Below are 23959 nucleotides of genomic sequence, written 5' to 3' on the forward strand. Positions count from 1 at the left end.
CCGTAGCCTACTGCTCATTTCTCCCTCACACGTCTACGATTTCCAGGGTCGGGATGTGAGTGAATAGGCCCCCATTGATAAATTAGAAAGCTAAAGAAGAAGTGTCACATATTTGCAATTATGTGCAGTTTTGAACTTGCATAAACCACCCTGTGTGAGAGTTTTTTTAAAGTATGGAATACGAATACATCACGGATTTGAGCTTCCTGCAGCCAATGTCTCACGCTAAAGCTCTCTCCCCTCTACCTAGTTATTTTCCGCACTATGTATCTTTGTCTTAATAAGCAACCAAAAGCAAGTACGTTACCCACCAATAGTAAAAAAAAAACAGTCTCTGTCGAAGTTGTTCTTTGCTAGCCAGGCGCTTCCTTAAAAATCACTAACGGTATTAAGGTTGTCACATCACAAGGCCGGCGCTGACAGAGCCATCCACCAATAGCCCATCAATAGCTGCCTTCTTCTAACGCGTGGGCGGGATTACGTAGTCTCCAACTGTCGTCGCTTGTGCAGGTTCCACGCCGAAATACGTGTTGCGTCCGCCATCTTGCATTAAAGAGCAGGTAATCAGTGCGCGCGCTGCTTCTGATTTTGCGGAGGTTGTTGACGTCAGCTGCTTAGCTATAAAAAAAAACGAGCTTGCGAGCCTTTCCCGCTTTCTTGCAAGGACGAGTACAGGTTTCGAAATGGGTCCAATCGGCCAAGGAAAGGTGTGTTTTAATCTCAAGGTGTTGCGTTGCCAAAGTACGTCTAGGAAGAGGTCTCTATAGTTCTAGTTAACTGGTGGCTACAAACGAGACGCTGCTGTAGCTTTTATTTTAAGTAATTCCTTGTTTGCTTCTTGTACCTGGTTTTGGAGACTTCTATTAAAACTTGTTTCTCATATATAATGATTGCAAATTGATTTTAAAATTACATGATTACCCTTACCAAGTGGTCTGCAAACCGTGTTTTAAAGCCTGTCTTTTACGTGTGCTTTGCACCATGTGATTTGTTTGCAAGAAATAATTTGGTATTTTAAGTGACTCTCCGACACCGGTGCAAATGAACTGCAGACACAGACATTGAGCAAAAGCCTCCTTTGAACCGAACTACGCAGAAATAGTAACATTGGCTGTACCTTTCCTCTGTATAGTCTTGGGTTATAGTAAATCTGGTCTGTCATCGCACTTTAGAGTTTCCCAGATCAGTTGAATAGTTGGACTTTAATAGAGCTAGAATAAGTAACTGCCGCCAGCAGCTGCTAGTGGGGCTGTGTTAACCAGATCCACCGCGGCCTGGAAAAAAACCGCAGGGCACATTATTTCTTTCTTTAATTTAATCTGACTAAACCAGACTAGTTCAGCTGCGTTTCTTGATGGGCAAAGCCTAGCTTTCTACGCAAAGAAGGGGATTCCCTAATTAATCTTTCCCTGTCCTTTCCCAGAATGAGAGCTTTGACAATGAGGCTTCAGCTGCCCTCAGCTGGGTTTTCATGGACGACTCCGATGACGAACGCAACAGGACGTTTTTGGGGTTTTCAGCTGATGATCTGACTGGGCTTGAACAGGTAACATGGTGGAGGTTAAGTTAGGGTATAGTGTGGTAAAATATGGAGTAATACTGTTTATTTATTTTAATTTGCTTAGGATTTTAAAGTGGCAGTGAATTATGTGCTGGTGCTAACTATTATCTTCTTTCTGTTTTGTACCTTGTCTATTGCCATATTGCTGTACTGAGCACAAGTTCACTTGGTAAGACGTATCATTTATAATCTGTCTATGGCCTGACAAAAGGAGTGTGCAGTCAAATTCAGCCTGGTAACTCACTGTGGTCTACTTAAACATCCATAAGAAAAAAGAAAGTGCTATGTATTTTATTTTGGCACGTTTCTCATCCACCTATGATTTTATCTTCATTGAGGCATAAGACCTTAGGTTCAGCAAAAGGTTCTTATACTTGGTTTTACTAATGATAGACTTTTGACAGTAGTCCAGGGTCCAAATTAAAAGTAATTGTATACAGTACATATTTGATTAAAAGACAGGAGCTGAAAAGACTGTCACGTGTATCAGGAGACATTGATTATTTTTATATCACTTCTATAGTAAATTGGATCCTTAATTAAATAAACATTGCTCTGGGTTTGAGGGGCGGCGGGGTCGGATCAAGATATGCCAGTTAAAAAAGGGAGCAGGGTGGTCGCACTTAAAACCTGATTTAAAAAAAATATGTAGACCATTGAAAATGTTTATAAGTGGGCAACTGCTACGCCCCTTTTCAGTACACCAAGGAAAAGGCACTCTTATTACTTAAGTATGTGATTTAAAAAAAAAAAATCCCTGTCCCTAATCAACAGCGAACCATGTCTTTTACCTTTTCGTATGTGTGTTTGTGTGTATAATATATATATTTTTTTGTTAGTTTTTGGAGCCAGACTTCAGGAGCATGAATCTCTCAGAATCCAATGCGGAAGACAAAGCGACTGCACCAAAGCAGGAGTCCAGAAAAACTTCCAAATATTCTCTCCGGGTTGTCTTCAAAGTGCCCAAGAAGTCCAACCATAGTAACAGCGACGAAGAGGAAAAAGACCGAGAAATTACTCTTCCTCAGTCAAGCTCAGTCATCCCATCCATAGAAACAAGTGCACCTGAAAGCTCAGATTCAGAGGAAGAAAAGAGCGTTAACTTCCTTGAGAAGAGAGAGAAGAATATCCAAGCTAATAAAGCTATGGTATCCTATTTGATATTAATTTCTTCTTTTTTTTTCCTTTCACTTATGTAATCACATCCATCAGTCATTTATACTTACTTGTAGTGATGAATAGGAAATCTTTATTTCAGTGGGAAGGTTGAATGACCGATCAATGTGGCTCTGTTTAAATTCTTGTAGTGGCCACTTTATTGCACTAGGGGAATCCCTTGGGCAATATTATAGCAGTCACGCTGGATTTACAGTCAGTTACTATAGTGAGCACTGAGTATCCATGGAAGTGTTGGAAGAAGCAAGGATGTGTATCAGGGTTTCCTGTTACTTGGTATGTACTACGAGTGATATGCCTACTATTCCATCCTAAAGGCATGTGTAATTTGAGGCTAAATTACCTGGTTACATTTTCCTGTTGGCTTTGTTGGGTATCCGTGCAGGTGTGACTTTGAGGGAGTGTGATACCTGTTGGGTGTTACTCATAGCAACAAATGTGCCTGGATTGGTGTAGTACAAGTGGGACCGCTCTGGTAAGATGGCGAGATTCCTGCAGTTTACGTTGTAAAGATATTTAGTTAATTTGGTTGGTAGAAGGTTGCTGGGTTGTTTAGAGTATCTGGTGCTATTATTCACCCACTCTTCCCCCAATGTATTGTATTCCTTTCTTTGGTTCTTGCCTTCTCTTCATGGCTGGAACCAGGGCATCCAAGAGTACTACAGAGAATTCAGTTTGTCTGAGCAATTGGAAGAAATTCTATAAAGGTATTTAAAGGCCTCGTGTCCTTTGGTTGACGATACAGGCCGCCCACTTAGGTTTCAGTGGATTGTTCTTAATGCAAATTGTAAGAACCTGTCAAAACGTTTTAAGGAACGTGTTATAGAGGAGATAATCTTATTTTAAAAGATGCAACACTCCATGTTTATTAAAGTTTAACTTCGCAAAACAATTTAACATTTGATTAAAGCACTCTGATCTGGAATAGGGGTATGGTGTGGCAGGGATTTGTAAAAACAAAACTGTTTCAGTCCCCCCTCTCCCCCCACCCCCCACAAGAGGGGCTTATAAGGCTTTTTTCCTGAAAAGTATTTTTTCTAAAATTAAAGTGAAATCTTGACAATTTGCTTGTTCTCAATATGAACTGCAAGCATAACTATGGCAGAGGACCATCCAGGGAAGAAAATGGGTAAAGAGGAAAGGGTAGAGGGTGCATAGTGACTGGAGAGTTCAAGGGAAGGAGATTAAGTCCAATACCGGACTCTGAAACATCTGAGGTTAAAAGGAATCTGAGGACCAACTAGGAGTATGGTTGGAAATTAGTAAATTTCATTGAAGGTTGGGTCTTGATTTGAATGGGTGAGGGTAATTTAGGGGACCCCCGGTGCAAACCAAGCAGATGAAAATAAGAATAGTAGGATTGTTATAAGAAAAATAAGGTAGTAACATGTGCAATTCTCCTTCCCTGGATCATCTACACTCGCAGACATCAGGACTCCATACCTAATGCAGTTCTTCATAAACGTGACCCTTTTTGTAATCTGGTGCCATCATACATCCTCCTGTGACAGTATGCTGCACCAGATTACGAAAAGGGTCATGTTTATTGGCGTGCACAAACTTTAACTTTTCTAGTTGAGGCCTTTTGTTGCCTACCTGGTAAGTATTTGCTTTAGGTACTGGTATTATTACTGTGGTGCCAGAGCCTATATAGAATTGAACTTAATGAAAAAAAAATCTATTTAACTCGGCGGATATCTAGGTCATGCCGTTGAGTACAGTGACCAGTGGTTTTGAATTTGCCTTCTGTCAGTAATTGCACTCCATAAACTCCCAACAGAACAGACATACAATGAGTATGGACGAGCTTGAGAGCTTGTTTCTCTTGGGCTTTAAGAGCGTGCTTGTCAAACTGCAGCATTGAGTGAGGTGGTGCAAGCGAGGTGAGGGCCTGTAGGTCCCATTAAAGTTGCAGCCTCCTCGAACCAGACAGACTATTATGCATGAGTATTCAGAACAGTGCCTTCCTTCTATTACATGCTGCCACCCTGTACCTCCACAGAAGCAACACTTTGCAGGGACAGTTACCATCAGCTTTATGTATTTCCGTTGCTCAGCCTGCTTCACTACCAGTGGCTGGTTCTTGACTGTGGACCTTAAATTCACCAATTTGAATTAATAATCTGTGGCCAAAGACAGATGGGTGCATTTCTCCAAATACTGAGACTGTAGAGTAAGAAGAGGGCACGATTCAATCTTCAGCTCAGTGCTGAACAATATCTCCTCCACCCCCCCTAAACACACACACACTTGTGCTCTCCTGGCAGTTCAGGGGCAGGTGGAAGAGGCACACATGATGTCCCACAGTGATAACCACGGAGAAACACCCCAGCAATGGACCTTGCACACCTATATAGTGTGGGTTATTGAGAACAAAATGTACTGGGATCTATGGTACGTTTGGAGTACTGTTAATTTTGGTGCACATTTCTTGAAAACATCTATCCTTCACCTTCCAGAGGGTATACAGATCCACTTCTCTAGCGGATGTCCTTAGTTGCTGCTTCAGCCATGCTGTCCTTAACCTCCTGTCAGTGTTGGGCGGGTGGGACCTTAGACTTGCGCCAACCCTCACACTGTTTGCAACAGTTAGTTCTGGTCCCTTATTTCCAGGGACAACTCTTGTGCAAGTGGAGGCAGTGGCTTGGATTCCTTTACGGCGAAGCATATGATTATCAAAATGCTTGATGGAGAGAGGGGCTGCACTTTTGCCAGTCTGTCAGGATCATTACGCCCATAGGACCGAATGGTCTTGAGACTATGGAATGTGGAGGCTCCAGTTCCCATCATTCTAGAGTTCACAAATATGGGTCAAATCAAGGTTTAGGCCCATAGGATCGAACGGCCCTTGCTAAAGGGCAGAAGTAATAGGCGCACATACCTGGTCTTCAAAGGTTTAAGTCAAGACTTTATGTATGGTCCTACTGTCCTGCCAACAAGAAATGGTTTTGGAATCAAATGGGAGTGAACAGAGCTTTCACAGGTGCACCAGTGTAATGTATTGAGACAGATCTAAATCTTTTTGCCCCTGTCACAGTTTAGATGGCTAATGTCTGTTATAGCTTTGGTTTAGCTTAGTATGGATTTTCTCGGAAGTGCTCTTGGTATATTGGAGTTATGTGGAGGTGCCTGTTTGGGTATGGGCAAGATTTCCAATGACCTTAAGTGGGGAGCAAACCTAGAGGGATTTCTTTACTGCTGAAATGACATAAGTTAGCATACCCAGAGATGGGAATTGGGTTTTCCGGAGTTTACTAGTGGGCGAGCAGGAAGATGGGTTAAATCTCACAAAAAATACCACCCAAGAACTGAAGCACTTTATACTGATCCGAAGCAACAGATCTTGGGAGATGGTAATAATCATATTGGGGCCTTGACATAGTGTGTGCACCTTGAGAGAAACCCACAGGTCCAGGCATGTCCACTAGCTAATTAAGCTAGTAGATTAAATGCACCAGTGTCCCATTGCCTTTTCCACTGTAAGGCCACTAGGGCTCAGATGTGAGACCAGAGTATATCAGTTCCTTGGATAGTGTTCAGTTGTTTAGATTGCCCAGTGGGTGCAATTGGACCTGTCCCCGTGATGGATTCTATTTGTGGATCATCCAGATGTACATTAACGGTCCCATCAGATGTTTGCAAGACTGTGATCACTGCATGTGCACAAGGTTTCCACAAGTCATGGCAGTCTCCTTCATAGTACAGTTTAAAACACCCATGCCTACTATTGTAAGGAATTTAACTGTACCCTGTGGTTAACACGTCTAGTAAGATACACCAACGGTACCAATGGCTAGGTATGCTATTATGGGTACGTGACAACATGCTTTAGATCAGTAGGTAGACTGGCTGGGTGGCATCAGCACCCACCTGAAGTTAGAATTACTGACTTATTCAGTGCAATAACTGTAGCCAGGTCTTGTTAGCATCTCAGTGAATCTAGCCCTCGTTACAGCAGTTTGCATGCTGTAGTTATGCAGAAAGGAATACCTCTTGGGGTATATTTTTATGGATTAATTTCTTAAGGGAATATGAACAGTTTCAACCAATCAGTGAGAAAACGAACACTACTAACTTGGTACTTTTGTTCATCTGTCACTGCCATTTCCAGATCCCTCCGCCTTCTCTTGCTGACTAAATGATTACCTTGAATGAACCTGTAGAGGATAAAGCCACATTTAAGTAACACCCTTAAAACTTCCTTACGTTTTAAAGCGATCTCCCTTCCACCATTAGCCTCAGCATGTTGTATAAAAGAGGGATGTTCGTGAATATCCTTTTTGTTTTAATGCATCGACAACCAAAATGTTTTTGTTTTAGCTGGGACTTTGAATATGTTAGTTGGAGGGCGTTGTGACCCAGTTTAATAGACCTGAAAGGGATCTATGCCCTTCTGATAGGCATCCCATTGTGCTTCCGTTTGTCTTTTAACAGGCTTCTTGTTCTTCATAGCTATCTAAACTCATGGCGGATTTAGAAAAACTACCAGGGCACCTGATTCCCAAGGATGCAGATTTGAGAGGTAGTGGTAAGGTGAGTCCTGGTGCATGCAATTTACCACAGTGTGGATAGTTGGATGTGGGATTAAGGTTGAGCTCTTGGTGATACCATTCACACTTCTACATGTCATTTTAGTTAAAGTTGCTTGGTATAAATAGTGAATGCTCAAATTTGTCCTTTTTTTATTATATGTGCCCCTTTTGGCATCTAAGGTGTCCAGCATGCTTCTTGTCCCAAGCCCTCAAATGTTTGGCTAATCAATCTTGAAACTGAGATGTTATGAAAGTATCGGAGTTGTGCCTAATCAAGCTTTTGTTGCTCTCTACGTAGCTGAGAGCTTGGTTTACAGCAGCCAGCAGATGTACCCATACCTGTGCACATTTAAGCACTATAGACATTAATTTGTGTGTTGCTTTCAGTATTGTAGTGGTATAGTTTTCTGGGAAGTGATGCTCTTTTCCCTTCCACCTGCAACCATCTAACAGTTGCTTCTCGGAAGCATTTCTTTTTGTTAAATGGAACATTGGGAATCAGTGCAACACAGCGACACAACCACACCAAAAATAGCACATGATATTAGTTATGTAGGTAAAATGGGAAGCCGCCTGGGCCAGTGGCTCTTAGTTTTAAAGTCACATTTGTTTAGTTTCTCTATACAGACTTAGCCACATGAGCTCACTTTATTTTTCAGACTGTGCAGAAATGTAGATGATAACCATGCACAGTTAGCTTTCTAATTTTTGTTTTCCAGGGATTTTGTAGGTAGAACTAGCAGAAACCATAGTTTTATCTGTACAGTGATGACAAAAGTTTGAAATATTTTGGACTGGTGGCAGTTTTGTCGCCTGGTGCTCAAAGTACAGTGGTCAGCCAAGTAACTGGTGTCCAAAGGGCCTGGATACTCTGGTTTCCTGTGTTTACCAAAGTTTGAAATGGTCTTAAATGCAACACAAGGCAGACACATGATAAATTGAATTCAAGCATTAAGGCTTCTAACAATTTAATCTATGGATATCTGCAACCGCCACAATGACCAGCGGGGGCTTGCAACTTAGAAGTAAAGACTCTACCTGAAGGCATTCTTTCTGTTGACCTTATTGTGGTCCCGCCCAACTGCTGCTTCCTTTTCCCATAGGAAGTGCACGCCATGCCCCTTGCTGCCACAGCAAGTGTTCTTGCTGATACCACACTAGATCCTTCTGTGGCGTCTGCTCAGCCTTTTTGAGTGTTCTGAATGGGATGTTTGCTGTGTAGGCTGAGTGGAATGCTTGGGTGACTGAATGAGAGGTGACAGTTGACGGATGGGGCTGAGCAGCTAGCAGGCTGCTCCCGGTTGGGTTTGCTAGGACTTGTACCTGGACTTATTCTACCTGTGTACCTGAATAAACCTACATTGACATAACTTCAGTGTGGTCTCAGGATTACTACACTTAATTTTGTCGACGAGGTTAAGAAGTGTCCACGCTCCAGTGGTTCAAGACAAGTAATACTTCAAGATGCTTCCTACATCAAGCTTGAATGGAGTCCCTACTTGGAGAAGCCGTCTAACGCAAGCGACCGGTACAAGATGGAAAAGGCAAGAGTTTCGAAAGGACACACAACAGTGTCACTCTGTCTACAGACATTAAGCTACAAAGACAAAATGTGAAACTGGTACTGCAACAGCACGCAGTACAGCCCCACCGGTGCCCATTACATCGGTCAGCCCCCAAACAAGCGTGCTGTACTCCATCTCAAGAGGCTACTACAACAAGTTGCGTCATGAGTGCTGCTCAGAGTGAACCTACAAGTACGTGAAGTCTCTTCACACACTTTAGTGATGTTGCGCAGAGTGAGCCATTTACAGTAAGCCAGTTACTTTGCTTCATTGGTATTGTGCAGAGTGTGTGCCTGATAACTGCCGGCGTTGGAACAGACCTTTACTACAATGACGCTGCCCTGATTGTGTACTTGATTTATGCCTACATTGGATCTGACCTCCCTACACACTGGGCAAAAACCAGACTCCCTCATCTCATCTGGTTGTGCCTGGAAAAGTGAAGACTGGTGACGAAGTATTTGGGGGCACACAGCTGTGGTGGTTCTCGAGCCGCTGCGGGCGGTGTGAGTTGAGATGGACTTTGCACAACGGTGTTATATTGGCTAAGTTACATTTTAAATGTCCACAACTTGGACAGCCTTTTGTTGGAAATCTGTTTTAATGGCTCATCTGGAATTCGATCTATATGCTGTTGAAGCTGGGCGTGTATGGTGAGGCTATTTTAGTCTTTTTCACGGTTTTATTCTGTTTATTCTCAACCCACTACAATGCTCATTTTAACTCACTTTGAACTTCAAAAATTGTAAGCGAGCCACATGTCACGCGTGAGGCTAACCTGTTTGTGACAGGTGTGAGAATCTACACCGGAGATCTTCCTGATGTCGATAAATAAAGGTGCTGCTCAGTAATGCGTTTTGCGCACAGGCGTGCTGGGAGCCACCTGACAGCGTGATTAGTGTGCCGCCATTTTATCTTTATTTCTACTAGGGATTATGATCCTGCTTCCAGGACATTTTGCCAACACTGCTTCCAGCACCTTTTGCCAACCATGTACATTCTGCAAGAGTGGTTTCAATAAAGTTTATTGAAGCTTTGAGATCACAGAACAATGGCCGAGAGGTTTGTCGGAGTTTTGGGCTCTTAACATCATGTTCTGTATAATTTTTCTTAGTGGTGGTTCTAAGCATTTTTCCTGTTTTTTCGAGTGCAGCGTAGAATTGTGAAACCTTGTTTACATGAATTTCTTTATTCACTGCTTAGTGTTTTGCTGCCACCTAGTGTTAAGTTGGAATGAGATTTTCCTATAGTAAAAAAATGTCCAGTACATTTAAATTAAATCTAGCAACTCGGGTGAGAGGTCGCTCACCGGAGAGGGTTTATGTTTATTATCTTGATAATATATTATGCATTTGTTCTGAAAGTTTTTGCTGCATAACAATTTGTGGTACATTTTGGATGCTAAATTTAGTAAAAAATTGAAGCACTGTAGTTTCTCGTAGGAGTTTATTTGTGCTGCATGTAGTTTGCTTCTGTACGTGATTAGTCACGTTGTGACTCATATATGTCTGTGTATAGGTGGTGTCGGTCCCACCTATGTATTTAGTATACTGTGCATAGGTGGTGTCAGTCCCACCTATGTATTTAGTATTGGGGTTTAGTCCCATATACTCAGTGTTTAAGGGGTGTTAGTCCCACCTATGTTTCTAGAAATGGGTATTCGTCCCATAGTAATGGGGTCAGTACCACCTATGTTATAAGTAATTGTAGCAGGGGTGAGTCCCTGTGTGCATAAGACGCCTTGCGCGGCACGAGTTGTTGTTGCAGGGATGGGTCCCTGTGTGCATAAGACGCATTGCGCTGCACAGGTTTTGTTGCAGGGTCTTTACCTTGCTTGCCTCATATTGGAGAGCTTTGACGTTTTGTCACTGGTTGTTCCTTAGTTACTAGTGGGGGCAGGACTTTGGGTGTTGTCCCTTTTTGTTGTCCATACATAATGATTTTACATTTGGTGTCCCTTATTTTAGCTTGGGGCAGGACAGTGGGTTTGTCCCTCTAGTACACATTTACCCGTTTAGGGTGGGGGCAGGACGTTGGGTACTAGTCCCTTTGGTCCACATTGACTTTTCTCCTTACATGGAGAAATAAAATTTTTATGTCTACTCATTTATTTTCTTCATTCGAGGAGGGAATGGATATTATTGTATCCGTCTTTCTTTAGTCTTCTGTTCTTTCCCTTTAAAGATGCGTTTTCTGCCATCCCTGGGCTTTAGATTACCCTTTATTAGTTCTTTTCCCTTTGCAATGTTTTTCCTCATCCTTTTTTATTCTTGCTGCAATTGAATGTTTATAGTTTTACGCGGTTTTTATTTTTCATGCTTTGTTTACGTTCTATCAATCTTCTGTCATTTGGGAAGAGTTGTGTTGTAGCCTTATGTTGTGCATTGCCTCTCCCATGTTTCCCTGTCTGCTCAGCCTGTGAGTGTTCTGAATGGGAAGTTTGCTGTGTGGGCTAGGAGTGGAATGCTTGGGTGACTGAATGAGAGATGACCGTTGATGGATGGGGCTGAGCAGCTAGCAGGCTGCGCCAGGTGAGGTTTGCTACGACTTATACCTGGACTTATTTTACCTGTATACCTGCTTCCCTGATACCTGAATAAACCTATGTTGACATCACTCCAGTGTAGTCTTCTGATTATTACACCTTCCCTGCCCATCTCCCCAGCAATATGTTCCCTGCATGCAGACTCCTGTAACATTCCTAACTACAATACATGACTTTGCTTTTTTGTTTCGGTGGTGAGCAGGCAAATGTGGCTGCCACCACGCTCACAGCCTCCCTCCTGGGTAATGTTGGGCCCACCCATGCTTAAGATGAAACACCTGGCTGAATGAGGTCTTCCTGCCCACTTCAGTTAACAATTAAATCGGCCCTTACTGCCCTCCCCCAGTTGCTCATCATGCATTCTTTTAGCAGAATCCAGTATAATACTTTTATTAAAAGAATATATGATAGAAAATGGAGCCTAACCACTAACCTGCCACAGGACCACAGCATACTTAGCTGGGACCAAAACTGGTTTAACCAGTCTAATTGATACCCAAGCTTCACCCTGGGGACCTCCAGCTAATCGAAGGCCAGCTATATCCTGGATTATGCCACTCACCCTAAGCAACCCAGGGGTGGGCATTCTTAACAGCACCCCCCAGGAGCTCACATTGTTACACAGCTATATGCGGAGAGGGATTTTAAAACTTCATTCTCGGAGATGATGGCGTATTGGCAGAATTGTCACATTCGAAACAATGAGACCTGGTGTACTGGTTTTTAACTTTTTTTTTATCAACACTGGTTTAGTATAAATATGGTAATCCCAGTTAAGTGCTCTATTTTTAACTAGCCATTTGTGGTCTGCATATGGCATCTAGAGACAATTGAGTTTCTTTTATAGGGGCATTACCACAATTAATATTTAGGTTTATCCAGAGCAAACAGTGCTCCATGACATTCCTCACACATACAAGACATTTAGAAAAAATAAAGCTTCATAGCTTAGTTGCAGCACCTACATTGCAGTAAATTGCTTGAATAGAAGTATCATTTCTCTTTGGAAAGTCTTATGTATTCACAATTTAAATTTTAACTGAGTCTAGGACCTTTTAGTTAATATAAACATTCCTGACCACATTGAGCCTTGTACTCTGGAGAACCTCCCTTGCTTCTGTCTATGTATGCATGTCCGCAAGTCCAATCGGGCATTACACCTACTGCTTTTGTAGCTGCTGTAGACAAAAAAATGATTACCACTCCACCCAAATTTCAGTTTTAATGGACATCTCCTTTGCATCTTCTAAATCGAGGGTTAAATGGTTCTTGTCAATAACCGGTTATAAACTGATAATTCTCTCTTATCGATCCACTCCCTGGGGCGATATATGAATTACTCAAAGTATTTTCTAGCGCATATGTCTGTGGCAGTCTACCAGTTTACTCTGTACTCTTATGCTACTGAGATGGATGTCACCATTTGTTTAATGAACAATGACTGATAATTGTAGTTATGTAATTATTCCTTGTCCAGCAGATATTTTGTCTAGGAATGGTGGAGTGAATAGCAGGAATTTAATAGAAACCGCCTTGTTTCCTTCATCCGTGCCTCCTTGTGCTCTTATTTAGTTTATGGGACTAATAGATGGCAGGTTTCAGTGGCTTCACCATTGCTGTTTCAAAGTCAACTAGGCCATCCATGGGGCAGGTGGATGGGTACAGGATAGAACATTACTTTTTTTCCCCCTTCGAACAAAGAACATTATGTTCCAGAATTACATCCACAGCTTCCATTGGCTCCGATAATTTCACAGCAAATAAATACTCCATTTTGCGTTGTGTACCTAAATGTGTCCTACCTTTCTAATTTATTTTAGACTGCTGTCTGATAAAGGGTGGGTGAGCATCTTAAAGAAAATAATTTAGAGCTCTGCAGGGAAATGTTGCTTCCAGTCACTATACTTAATTTCATAATTTGAAGTGCCCAGTTAAGTTAATGCCTTGTTTACTTCTAGAGAATTTCAGTCTGTGCCTGTTGGCAGTCCTATCTAGCGGTGACCCCTGTCCTCCTCATCTTACCCTCTTTAGCCTGTATACTGTTGGAGTTCTTCTCAATATGCGTGATCTCTGTCCATGAAGTTGTAGTTTTAATCAAACGGCTTGCTATGTGGCAAAGAGTTCCCCACCTCTCGTGTGCCAGTCAATGATAGGATGGTTGGAAAAACTTCTAGCAATAAGATAATTGTTATGGAGCATTGTTATTGATCACGGTACAGACAAAAACGAATTGCTGTAGTTTTTGGGACCTTTTGTCCTAGCCCGCCTTGTAGAGCAAAATAGTGTTAAATAGAATTCTATTTTTTTATGTTTTTTTAGACCGTATTTAGATTTGTTATGAGGGAGGTAAGCATGGAATGTCACTTTGTGAACGCAATCCAGTTTCCTGCAGTTCTTGTGGGAATGTCGGAATAAGGCGGGGGGTACAATTCTTGGTATCTTTGCAAGGTCATGTTCTGTTTCTTAGGGACTATGATTATCTGTTTCAGAAACCTAAGCGCCCACCTAGAGCCTCGTTGGCCAATCAAGAAGTGCGGAAGAACCCAGAGCGTGCCAGTAGGCGCCAGACCAGATCAATGGGTGGAGTCGAGCCATTGTCTCCTGAAAAGGTCCAGAGGCAGAGGCTCATGAAGAGTCTAGAGTATGATCTACTGGAAGAGGTATATCTAGATGGCCATTGGGCGGGGAAAGTCCGAGAGGGAATTTTAAGCTCCCTGAAAGGGTAGCTTTAGAAATGAGACCAGTCATAAACCAACAAATTGTCCTTCGATACATTGGGCAGTTCAGTGCATTTAAATTGACAACCCATTAAGTCTCTAAACATTTTTGATCAAAATTAACATGCTTGTTCATTTGGATATAGGCAAATGCTGAAGTTTTTTTTATGTAGTTGAGAATGAAGATGTCCTCTTTAGAAAACCTGAAGAGTGTGATTTCCATCCTATTCTCAAACAGGAAGAAGCACCAAAGAAGAGAAGGTCTATCAGGCCTAGTGCTCTGACTATACCACACGTGGTGAGGCCAGTGTCGGAAATTACACAAGAAGAGCTAGATAATATTGCTTCTTCAGTGCGAGACAAAATCTACCACAGTGTTCATGTGAGTAAATGCAGCCCATGTCATCCTGCAAGTGTACTTTCACCCATCACAGAGTCTGTCTATGGTGTACCTGGTTCAAGAGAATCCTGAATACTTTATTAAGCACTAACCATGCACTGACTTGAGGCAGAAGAGCAGTTCATGTTGGGTGTTGGTTGGAATCTACATGTAGACTTTGAATTGAGCGCCTAATGGGTAGAATCCATTGTTCTATTAGCTTCAATATTTCAATACTTTAATTGTGATCTGCTCTTGTAATAAAACGTTTGCACCCTTGAGGTAATTTAAGCATCTGGTAGGTTTCACATGGTGTGGTGGTAAATGGAGGAAAAGAAAATTGAAAAAATAGTGACTGAATTGAGTCGAAGTAGTACAGGTCTGTCTAGTTAATTGCAGTCTGCCCCCCCTGCTGTTTTTCTGTGCAGCATCCTGTTTGGTCACTTTTGGTTTTGTTCTTACAAGATGGAACGAGGTGTATTGTGTGCCTGCTAATCTCATTTGGTGTCGCTCACCAGGCCCTTTTGTCTTGTTTTGGTCCCTACTGTCCTGTAGGGTTCCACCTGCCATCAGTGCCGTCAGAAGACCACCGACACCAAAACCAACTGTAGGAACCAAGAATGTCAGGGCATACGGGGCCAGTTCTGCGCTCCTTGCCTGCGAAATCGTTATGGTGAAGAGGTGCGGGATGCTCTCCTCAATCCAGTGAGTAATTTTCTGCTCTATGTTGTGTACTCCAATTTAGGCCCAGTGTTCTACCTTTATGATAATGTAATTAAACAATTATGCCAATGACACTTACACAGGATGCAGCTCTTGTCAGTTCAATGTGCGCAACCAGCATTTACGCAAACTGTGTCCAAGTTTGTGATACAAAGGGTACTAGAGTGGCTTTTTAACAGTATGTAACTCCTTTTTACACCATTGACTAGTGAGCACGCATGCAATCAATGCTACTTATTTGTGGTTATGTACTCTTATTCACTTTTACTTTAGCAGTTGGTCAGCAGCAGTGAACTGCAAGAGGGGCAACTCCTACAATGAAGTGGTGTCTAGTACAATTCCAGTGAGGCCAGATTCATGCAGAGTGTTAATTGATCTGCATAATGGAAATTTCCCTAGCTGTAGTAAAGGTAAGTTTCTCAAGTCTAGGTGAGGATTTCCGATGAACATTAGAAAAATAGTTTTAGGAGCAGTCCTTTCATGCTGTCTGCACTCCAGATCCCAGATGTTCCTTCAACGCTGTATATTCTTACTCTTTCATTGCGCAAATCATTCCTTGTCAGACATCACGCCTCTTGTTTGGGTTCATTGTTTCTTGAAAAAATAGGCATTGTCAGAGAACCATACTGGAACGAGTTGTTGCAGAATAACACCAGAACGCACTACATTTACGACCATAGCCGGTAAATAAGCATGCACCACATTTTAAGTAAACTCTTGAATCCATTACTTGCACCAAAACGTGGCGGGTCCACGTCTTCAGAGGTCATTGGGCGGGATAATCCTCTCCTCTGTCCTTAATAGAACTGAAACTTATCTTTACCTCAGCTAGGCAAATTTTCATTCTATGTCTGGACCGGAGGCTCAGATTATGTCAGTTCAATGCTTATCAACCACCAACTGAGCTACTTCTAGCACTGGCCGTAAAATAAAACCTCTTAAAGGTAGTCTGGAAGACCTAAGGCAAGCAACCGATTGGTCCTCAAACGTGCTCCGAGAGAACGCCTTTGAGGCCATCGCCCCTCTTGCTGAGTGGGTGCCTAACTTCTTGTTATCGATCCCCGCCTCCTGCATCACTCAACAGCCCCATCTGGCTATGGTTGGGATAAGATGTGTCCGTAGAGCAATGAGCAGTTGCGTCTTGCTGACTCTTCAGTATAATTTTCATAAGCTCGGCGGCACCCCCGGGAAAACTCTGTAGCCGAACAGGCGAATCCCCCTGAGGAGCCTACACACAAACTGGTGTGCCCCCTGTGTCCCTACCCCCGCCCCCCCCCCCCCCCCCCAACCGCAGTTGGAGCACTGTGAGCGGGGGAATGGCCCACTGAAATCGGTGAACAGAAAGTATTGATGGAACAGTAGGCCAAGCCGTCCTCCGCTAAACCCGCTAGGAAATTAAGGATGTGGACTGCATCTGATCCTACGGGATCAACACTTCGTCACATAAACAGACCATGTAGATCCATGCCGACCGGTATCTCTTGGTCGTGCCGTCTGCCCATGCTATGGCGAGTAACGTCTCCGCCTGTCCCGAAAGGCCTGGGTGCAATGGAGATCTGCCAGGCCATCATTCAACATTCCTTCCACGATCAGCCGATGAGGATCGAGATCTGGATTGAGGAGTATGTGAGGAAAGTGGGGGAGTAGGATTGGAGAATCCCAAGAAAGTTCCAGAAGAATGGGAAACCACACTTGAGATTTCTACGGAGGTGTGATCAGCACAATTGGTCTGTTGGCGACGAAGGAGGGCAGACACCTGCGTGATCATCAAAGGGAGAAAAGGCAAAACCCTGCTCCCGCTGCAAGTCCTGGAGAAACAAACGTCCCCTTCGCCTGAGGATCTGGCCTCCAACTGAAATACCTCTGCAACTGATGATCCAGCCTTGATGCAAATAGGTCGACTGAAAAGGGGCCCCATCTCTCCGCCAGCAGAGAGAATACCTGCGGGTCCAACTTCCACATGCTGGAATCCAGGAGGTGGCAAGGGTGCCAGTCTGCCACTTCGCTTGCTTGACCTGGCAGGCATTCCACTGTAACTGACACCTAGTGCTCTAGCAAACCTAGCCAAGGACTTTTTTTTCGATCTGGTAACACCTAGGTGGTTGATGTCCCGGACTGCAGAGAGTCCTTTTTGAGAAGGAGACACGATTGAACCCTGTCCTTTGTCCAGCACTAGACCGCAAAGGACCATGCCAGAAGTTCAAGGCAGTTGATGTGCAATGACTGTTTATGTGGACCAGGTGCCACCTGTGGAGAACTCTTTGCACCTGGCACCCCAGCCTGAGCCGAAGATCGCTTTTCCCATTCCTCGCCTCCCATGTGTGTGAGCCACCAAACCAGCTCGCCCGCACCTCTGCTGTAAGCGGAGCAGATTGGGTATAGGTCATCCCCCTCCTTTGGTGGTGCACCTTGAGGCGTTGCAGCACACTATAGTGCAAGGGGCTGGGAAAAATGGCCTGAATCTGAGGAGAGGAGGCCTACAGGCGAGCCAGCTGATGCAGTGAAATGCGTGACCACCAAAGTTTGGCAATTCGTTCCTGATTTTTGCCATTTTCCGGGCTGGAAGACTCATGGTCGATGAAACGTAATCTATTGTGAAACCTAAAGGTTGCGCACTGGATTGGGGCTAAGAGGATTTCTTCTTGTTTGTCTCCAAGTGGCTGGCCAGCCTTCTAGGACACATCCTGGAACAGCATATTGTCTCGGTAGACTATCATCCAGATGCCCTGGGCTGTTAAACTCCACTGCTGGCTTGAGGACCTTTTGTGAAGCACCACAGAGCCAAGGATAGCCCGAAAGGCAGTGTGGTGAACTCTCAAACCTGGCCTTCCATTCTGAACTGGAGTAAACTTCGAAGAGGGTAGATGGGGGACTGTCGGATATGCGTCCTTTAAGTCCAGTGGACCATCCAATTGTGTGGCCTCAGTATGTCCCTGAGGAGGTGGATGCCCTCCATTTTGAAGTGGCGATACACACCCACTCGTTAATCTCAAGTTATAACTGTTCTCCGACCCCCATCGGCTTTGTCAACCAGGAAAATGTTGCTGAGAACCACCAGGGTACTCCTCTGCACAACTAATATCTACTTTCTGGATAAGGGCTGAGACCCCCTCGCGTATCCGCTCTGTGTCTCATTGGGAAAACTAAATGGGGTGGGCCGGGGTCACCTGATGCAGACTGCATGGAACTCCAGCTGGAAGGCTTGCACAGTCTGTAGCGCCCAAGCATCACACATGAGTGAAGCCCAGGCCGGGAAGAAGAGCGCTAAGCAACCGCCACACCAAGCGCAGGCGCGATGATGGGAGTGCTCTCACCTTTTCCAAACTTCTGTCCTCTGGTGGGGTAGTAAGTGTTGTAACAGGAGTGGTCCTGATACTGCCCACGTCCGGAGCCTTGTCCCTGGTCCGGATTGGAGGAGAACCGGCTGGCCAAGCAGCCCCTGCCACGACCAGCATCCTCAAACCCAAGGGGTGAAGACTCTCCGAATATTGTACTGGGCCTTGTCCAGTGAGGTGAATGTCGCCACAAAGTTGCCACGTCCCTTGAACGGATCCCCGAACAAGCCACCCTGGGCCTCCGAGGAAGCCGGCCCCCCAATTTGGGGTATCCCTTTATCAAGTGAGAATGCAGTCTCTTGATCGAGAGCACACAATTAGCGCTCCCCAAGAACACAATGCCTCGCTGACCCCAGCCTGAAAGTACCTCTGGGGAAATCAATGAGCCTTAGGCCTTCACCTATTCAGCCATATCTAGGATTTTAGTCACCGGACCTACTGCGACCAAAAGCTTGTCCTGGCCAGGGGATTCTCCAGTGTCCAGGGTGTTAGGGGAGGCAGTACGTGGCAGGGTCCAGGAACTGTCAGCAAGGGCCATGGGGGAGCCTGCGCCAGGAAAACCGGTTTTCAAACAATTGAACATGTCCACCCATGGTTACACTTTCTTTTTTGTGTGGGGGGGGGGGGGCGTCATCCTGGGATAAGTGGGGGGGACTTTATGTGAGCTGGCGTGGGATTAGCCCATTTGGCACACTCCTTCGCAATCTGCACCGAGAGGCACTGTGCCAAGGCTTGATTTACAGCCCTATAAATGGAGTCCTCCACTTCCTGATAAGTCCTCGTCCCAAGGGAGGTAGGCCAAAGGGTCCTCCTCCTGGAACTGATCCTGCTCTGATTGCATGGCCCTGAGACCTTCAGGAAACCCACTGGACTTAAGAGGCAGGGTAGTGCTGGGAAGCACTAATTCACACACCGTGTCACCAAATTCAGCTGGGAGGGAACCCAGACCTATTTGGATGGCCAAAGGCGCACAATTTGTGGGCAGATCCCTCGGATACAGCAACCCTATACAATCAATGGGCAGCCACCCGAACCAATGTCTCACACATCACCATTAGGCGCCTGTACGACCCCTTGGTGTTCACAGATGCAATACAGACTCCTACAGGGGTGTATAATGTAAAACTGGAAATACAGACCAACTTAGGGTGTTGCTAGGGTGGCAGGGGGCAAGGCTGGACTCTGAAGGGCAGCGCTCGTCAGGACTCACCAGTGCCTGAGTCTCGCTGCCCATAGAGCACAATGCCCTTGGGGATGGGAGGACCTCACTGCTCTGCTAATTGGGCAAATAAGTTGTTTCGCATAAGGTACACAAATGTGTCTCGACTTATAAGGGGATCTGTGAAAACAAATCATTACAAAGCGCAATACAAATGCAGCACTATCACAATTGCAACCCATACAGAGGAGAAACAAGAAAAATCTAATTTGCTGCTGAGTAGCGAAGGAAGAGTAGATAGTGTGGAAGGACCATCTGGGGTCTGGAGTGCAGACCGCGTGAAAGGACTGCTACTAAAACTTTTTTTCTCTGCTGTTCATGAGAAATGTAGTTTTGTTCTTTAAAAAATGGCTGCTGTGGAAAAAAAGCGAAGGAAGAAGTCAGAATCTGAGCTTCTGGTCCTGAAATAGAATCAAAATGTATATTCAATACACTTATGGGGAGCCTGTTAATATAGCTGGTGTTTATCCTTAAAATTCTGGCATTGATCTAGTCTTCATGAATCTGTGTTGAGCACATCTGTTAAGTGTTAATGTTATTGCTGACAGTTCCGAAGTGATATGACTAACCGGATGTAGTCAATGATGCTGTTCTAGATGTGGGTACAAGTGTGACTTAACTGGATGTGCATGAGTAAGTATTCCTGCGTTTTAATTATGATCTGACTCCTGTGTTATAAAATTCAGTGGCTATGTAGAAGAGTGCAACCGTGCTGTGAAGCTGCAGTGTGGTTGAACTTGTACTAGTGCCATACCATTGGCTGTTTTTAATGAGACTTATCAGTGCTGCTGCAACTGGGTAAGTCCCCAGAGATTTTGAATGGCCCACAAAATTCTCTCCCATTTAGCAGGTGGCACTTGCCACTCTGGTGGTAGAGTAGTTATAAAGCTATTGGAAGCCTACACAGCTATTTTGTGTGCTTGTTATGCTAGCTGAGCTTGATATTGCTATTGCTAACTGCTTCTAAATGTAGCTGTAAAGCTCGGGGGGGTCTCTGCTTTCCTTGCTGAATGCGATGTTTGTACACCTGTATTGTGGCATTTGTATTATACTTTACCCTTTCTGTATACCCCCTTACCTTAAAGAGCAATATGGGAGGGTGTCTAACAAACTAAGTAGGTACTTGGTGTTAGTTAATACTGTAGCCTAATAGCAGTAAATTTGCTGTGCGATTTGAAGTAGTGCTCCACATTGTAGATTTTTAAGCATAACCTAAATCTGGAAGCTAGCCGCATTTGCTTATACTTCCATACTTATGTTCTGGCGACTTGGTGAGGGGTTTCTTCAGTTAAGTGGATGTGTGTGCTGGTGACTTAGTTTAAATAGTGTGTGAAGATAGGAAGTATCCATTCTGCTAAGGGTAACAGAGTGGCAGGGCTCCACCCAGGGATAGCATTCAGGAGCTGGCATCTCGGAACTCTGAGGAAGTCCTTTACTTGCAAGTAGGAGGCGGGGGTGCTTTAGTCTCCATTCAGCTGTTGTGGAAGCCAACCAACAAGGGCTGTTGGGGTTCCGCCTTGGAAAGGTAAATGCTGCATACCCAACTAAATCAACCAGCACCGCTTATCCACGGGACTGTAGGGTTCATCCAGCGTCTATTCAGCAGCTCACCTGAGTGGATGATGCAAAGAACAAAAAAATGTATCTCAGAAATCGTGTTGAAAGAATGCAATTATCTTTTGGAACTATTGGGGGTAGGTGTGTAGGTCTAAGGAAAGCCTAAGTGGGACGGTAAGGGCAGGGTGCTGGCCTCAAACCCAAACATGGAAGGGTTCCACCTACCCACTCGGGAGTAGAAGGGTAATTAAGGAGCAAAGGGAGGGGTATGCTGTACTAAAGATGGTGATTCGGGAGAAGATGGTACCCATGTGCTCTGGATTAAGAAGCCAGTGCAGAGTGGTGGTATTCCACGTGAAAATACAAATGCCGGAAACTGACCAACACAAGCAGCAAATTAAACAAAATAGTAATGAAAGCAAAATAATTATAGGATTAAAACAATCAGACCTGTGGGACAGGCTGCTCAGGATTTCAATGAAGCATTTAGGCCCATATTACAAAGTGTCCCAGTGGCATCTTGGTATTACAGAAGGAACCGTGTGCAGGCCCTTTTTAATAGCTTGTGCTGAAACATGTAGCGTTGTGCCTGTCTCAGGGCTGTTCTCCTCTCCCTCAATTTGCATTGGGACATAGCCCCATGCAAATGAGCGACACTTTGTCTCTGACCGAGCTATAATCTGGAAATTGTCAGGGGGACCCCACATACACCCTCTATGCAAGCCGGTGTCACTCACCCCTCCTGTAGGTGGATCTGCTGCTTTTTAAAAGTGCAGGTCAGGTGTTGTCTACACGGTGGAAGCCTGAGGTGATGCTTCAGACTGCCTTTCACTTAATAGGCGGGCCCAGGGCAGCTGCAGAACCCCCCCCCCAGGCTACTGATTAAAAATGTTACCTCACTTGTGTGGTTGGGCCAAGTACCTGTGGCACGGAAGGGCCCCAAACCTATTGTGTAGACCTCAAATTTGCCAATTACAAAATGACCTTGCTTTGCAAGGGGGCACCTGGGTTTTTTGCCCTGGGCTCGGCAGCCATCTAAGGTAACCTACCAAACAAGACCTTTATGAATACTAGACACCCGGGAGTCCTGGGAGGTATATATTGATTGCTTGCATGGATCCCCCCAATGTTTTCCTACTCTTAAACCTCAAATTCAGCAAAAATAAATACGGAGTGGGATCACCATAGAATAACAAATTTCCTTCCAACTAGCGTTCTCCTTGGTCTCCCGAGTAAAACGATACTTTATTTGTGTGGGTGGTCTAAGGGCCAGCCACTGGGAAGAGCCCAAAACATAGGTATTAAGGGGATAGCACAGCAAATTCGAAGCGCAAAATTTTGTTAAATGCATTTTAGGCAATTCTGCATTGGACACCCACACAGGTGGGGTATCCTTTTTATCGAGAGATAAGGGGATTGCTGTGTGGTAGGACATGTGTGCTGGCACGGTGATCCCACGGAGAAATGTAAGAATGTTTTGTTTTTTTACTGTTAAGTTTGAGGTTTGCAGTGGATTCTGGGTAGGTGAACTTTGGGAGATCTACGCAAGCGATACCTCCTTGGAATCCTTCCCCACCCTGCCCCAATCTAGGCTTCGGAAAGGTCTGTTTGGTAGGCTTCCTGAGATGTCCACTGAGCCCGGGGCCAAAAACCCAGATGACCCCATTGCAAAGGCATGTCGTTTTGTGATACGTCATTTTAATGTCACCACAATACGTTTTGGTCTCTTGCCTGTTGCGGGTACTTGGCCAACCCACACGAGTGAGGTACCGTTTTTATAGAGCGACCTGTCGGCCCAGTGATCCCACAAATGTGGGCAATGGTGTTTTTGTTGCTAAAGTTGAGGTTTGTAGGGCGTTCTGGGTTAAACCTGTGATCCAAGCAAGTCATGCACCCCTGTATTCTCCTGGTTGTCGTCCATGTGAAGATTTGCCTAGGTGACGCCTGAACTAGGGCACAGAATCACCAGCTACCCATATTGACAAAGTTCTTACAAAAGGCCATATTACGGGGGGGAGGGTGGGTGTTATATAAGCTTCGAATATTTCAATTATAATAAACCAGTAACAAACTAGCTCTTGCAGTGGCGACTTAAAATATCCAAATAGTGACAGGAATAAGCTCGTAATAATTATAAGTAAGGAATATGAACTACGAGCTAGTAAATAATATAGACCTTAGAAAGGCAAAGATGGCTGCCACTTAAACAGTAGCATGAGACTATAATGAATAGCAAACTAGATAAGTAAGAGACCAATAGACCTTTAACAATATTGTGGTGAATCATAACAAAACGAGACATTATAAGCGCCCAATAAGTTTGAGTACAATTCCCCCAAACTGACATTCCAGATAATGAAAATAACGTGTAATATTTTTTTGCATCAAAAAGCAAAGAATATATGCTTGCCTCTTATGCTCGGTTTCTTTGGGCATTTCCTCGTAGTCTTCCTCATTGTTCCTGGGGTCGGTCCCATTTCTTTTGCTGTAGTGCCAGCTTCATTTAGTCTAATAAAACACTTGGCTCTTTGTTCTCTTTGATCACCTTCTCCTTCACGAACACTGGCATCTGTGGATGTTAATGACAGACTTCCTGTGTCAGCATCCAGACTTAAACCATAGTTATTTTTAAATCGGTCAAATTTCCGTG

At 44.3% G+C, this 23959-nt stretch overlaps 1 protein-coding gene across 1 annotated transcript in view; it reads left to right on the plus strand.

Moving 5' to 3' along the window:
* The first annotated feature begins 572 nt into the window (after positions 1-572).
* LOC147749023 (cell division cycle-associated protein 7-like) overlaps positions 573-23959 on the plus strand; it is a 56340-nt gene continuing 32953 nt past the window's right edge. Inside the window, exons 1-7 of the mRNA XM_086936520.1 lie at positions 573-707; positions 1424-1546; positions 2401-2709; positions 7190-7270; positions 13869-14039; positions 14335-14478; positions 15031-15180. Of these exons, the coding sequence (XP_086792646.1) occupies positions 684-707; positions 1424-1546; positions 2401-2709; positions 7190-7270; positions 13869-14039; positions 14335-14478; positions 15031-15180 (1002 nt within the window). The 5' untranslated portion in view covers positions 573-683. The remainder of the gene's footprint in view (positions 708-1423; positions 1547-2400; positions 2710-7189; positions 7271-13868; positions 14040-14334; positions 14479-15030; positions 15181-23959) is intronic.

This window comes from Lissotriton vulgaris, chromosome 1_1 (genome assembly GCF_964263255.1).
Source record: "Lissotriton vulgaris chromosome 1_1, aLisVul1.2, whole genome shotgun sequence".
Classification (NCBI taxonomy): domain Eukaryota; kingdom Metazoa; phylum Chordata; class Amphibia; order Caudata; family Salamandridae; genus Lissotriton; species Lissotriton vulgaris.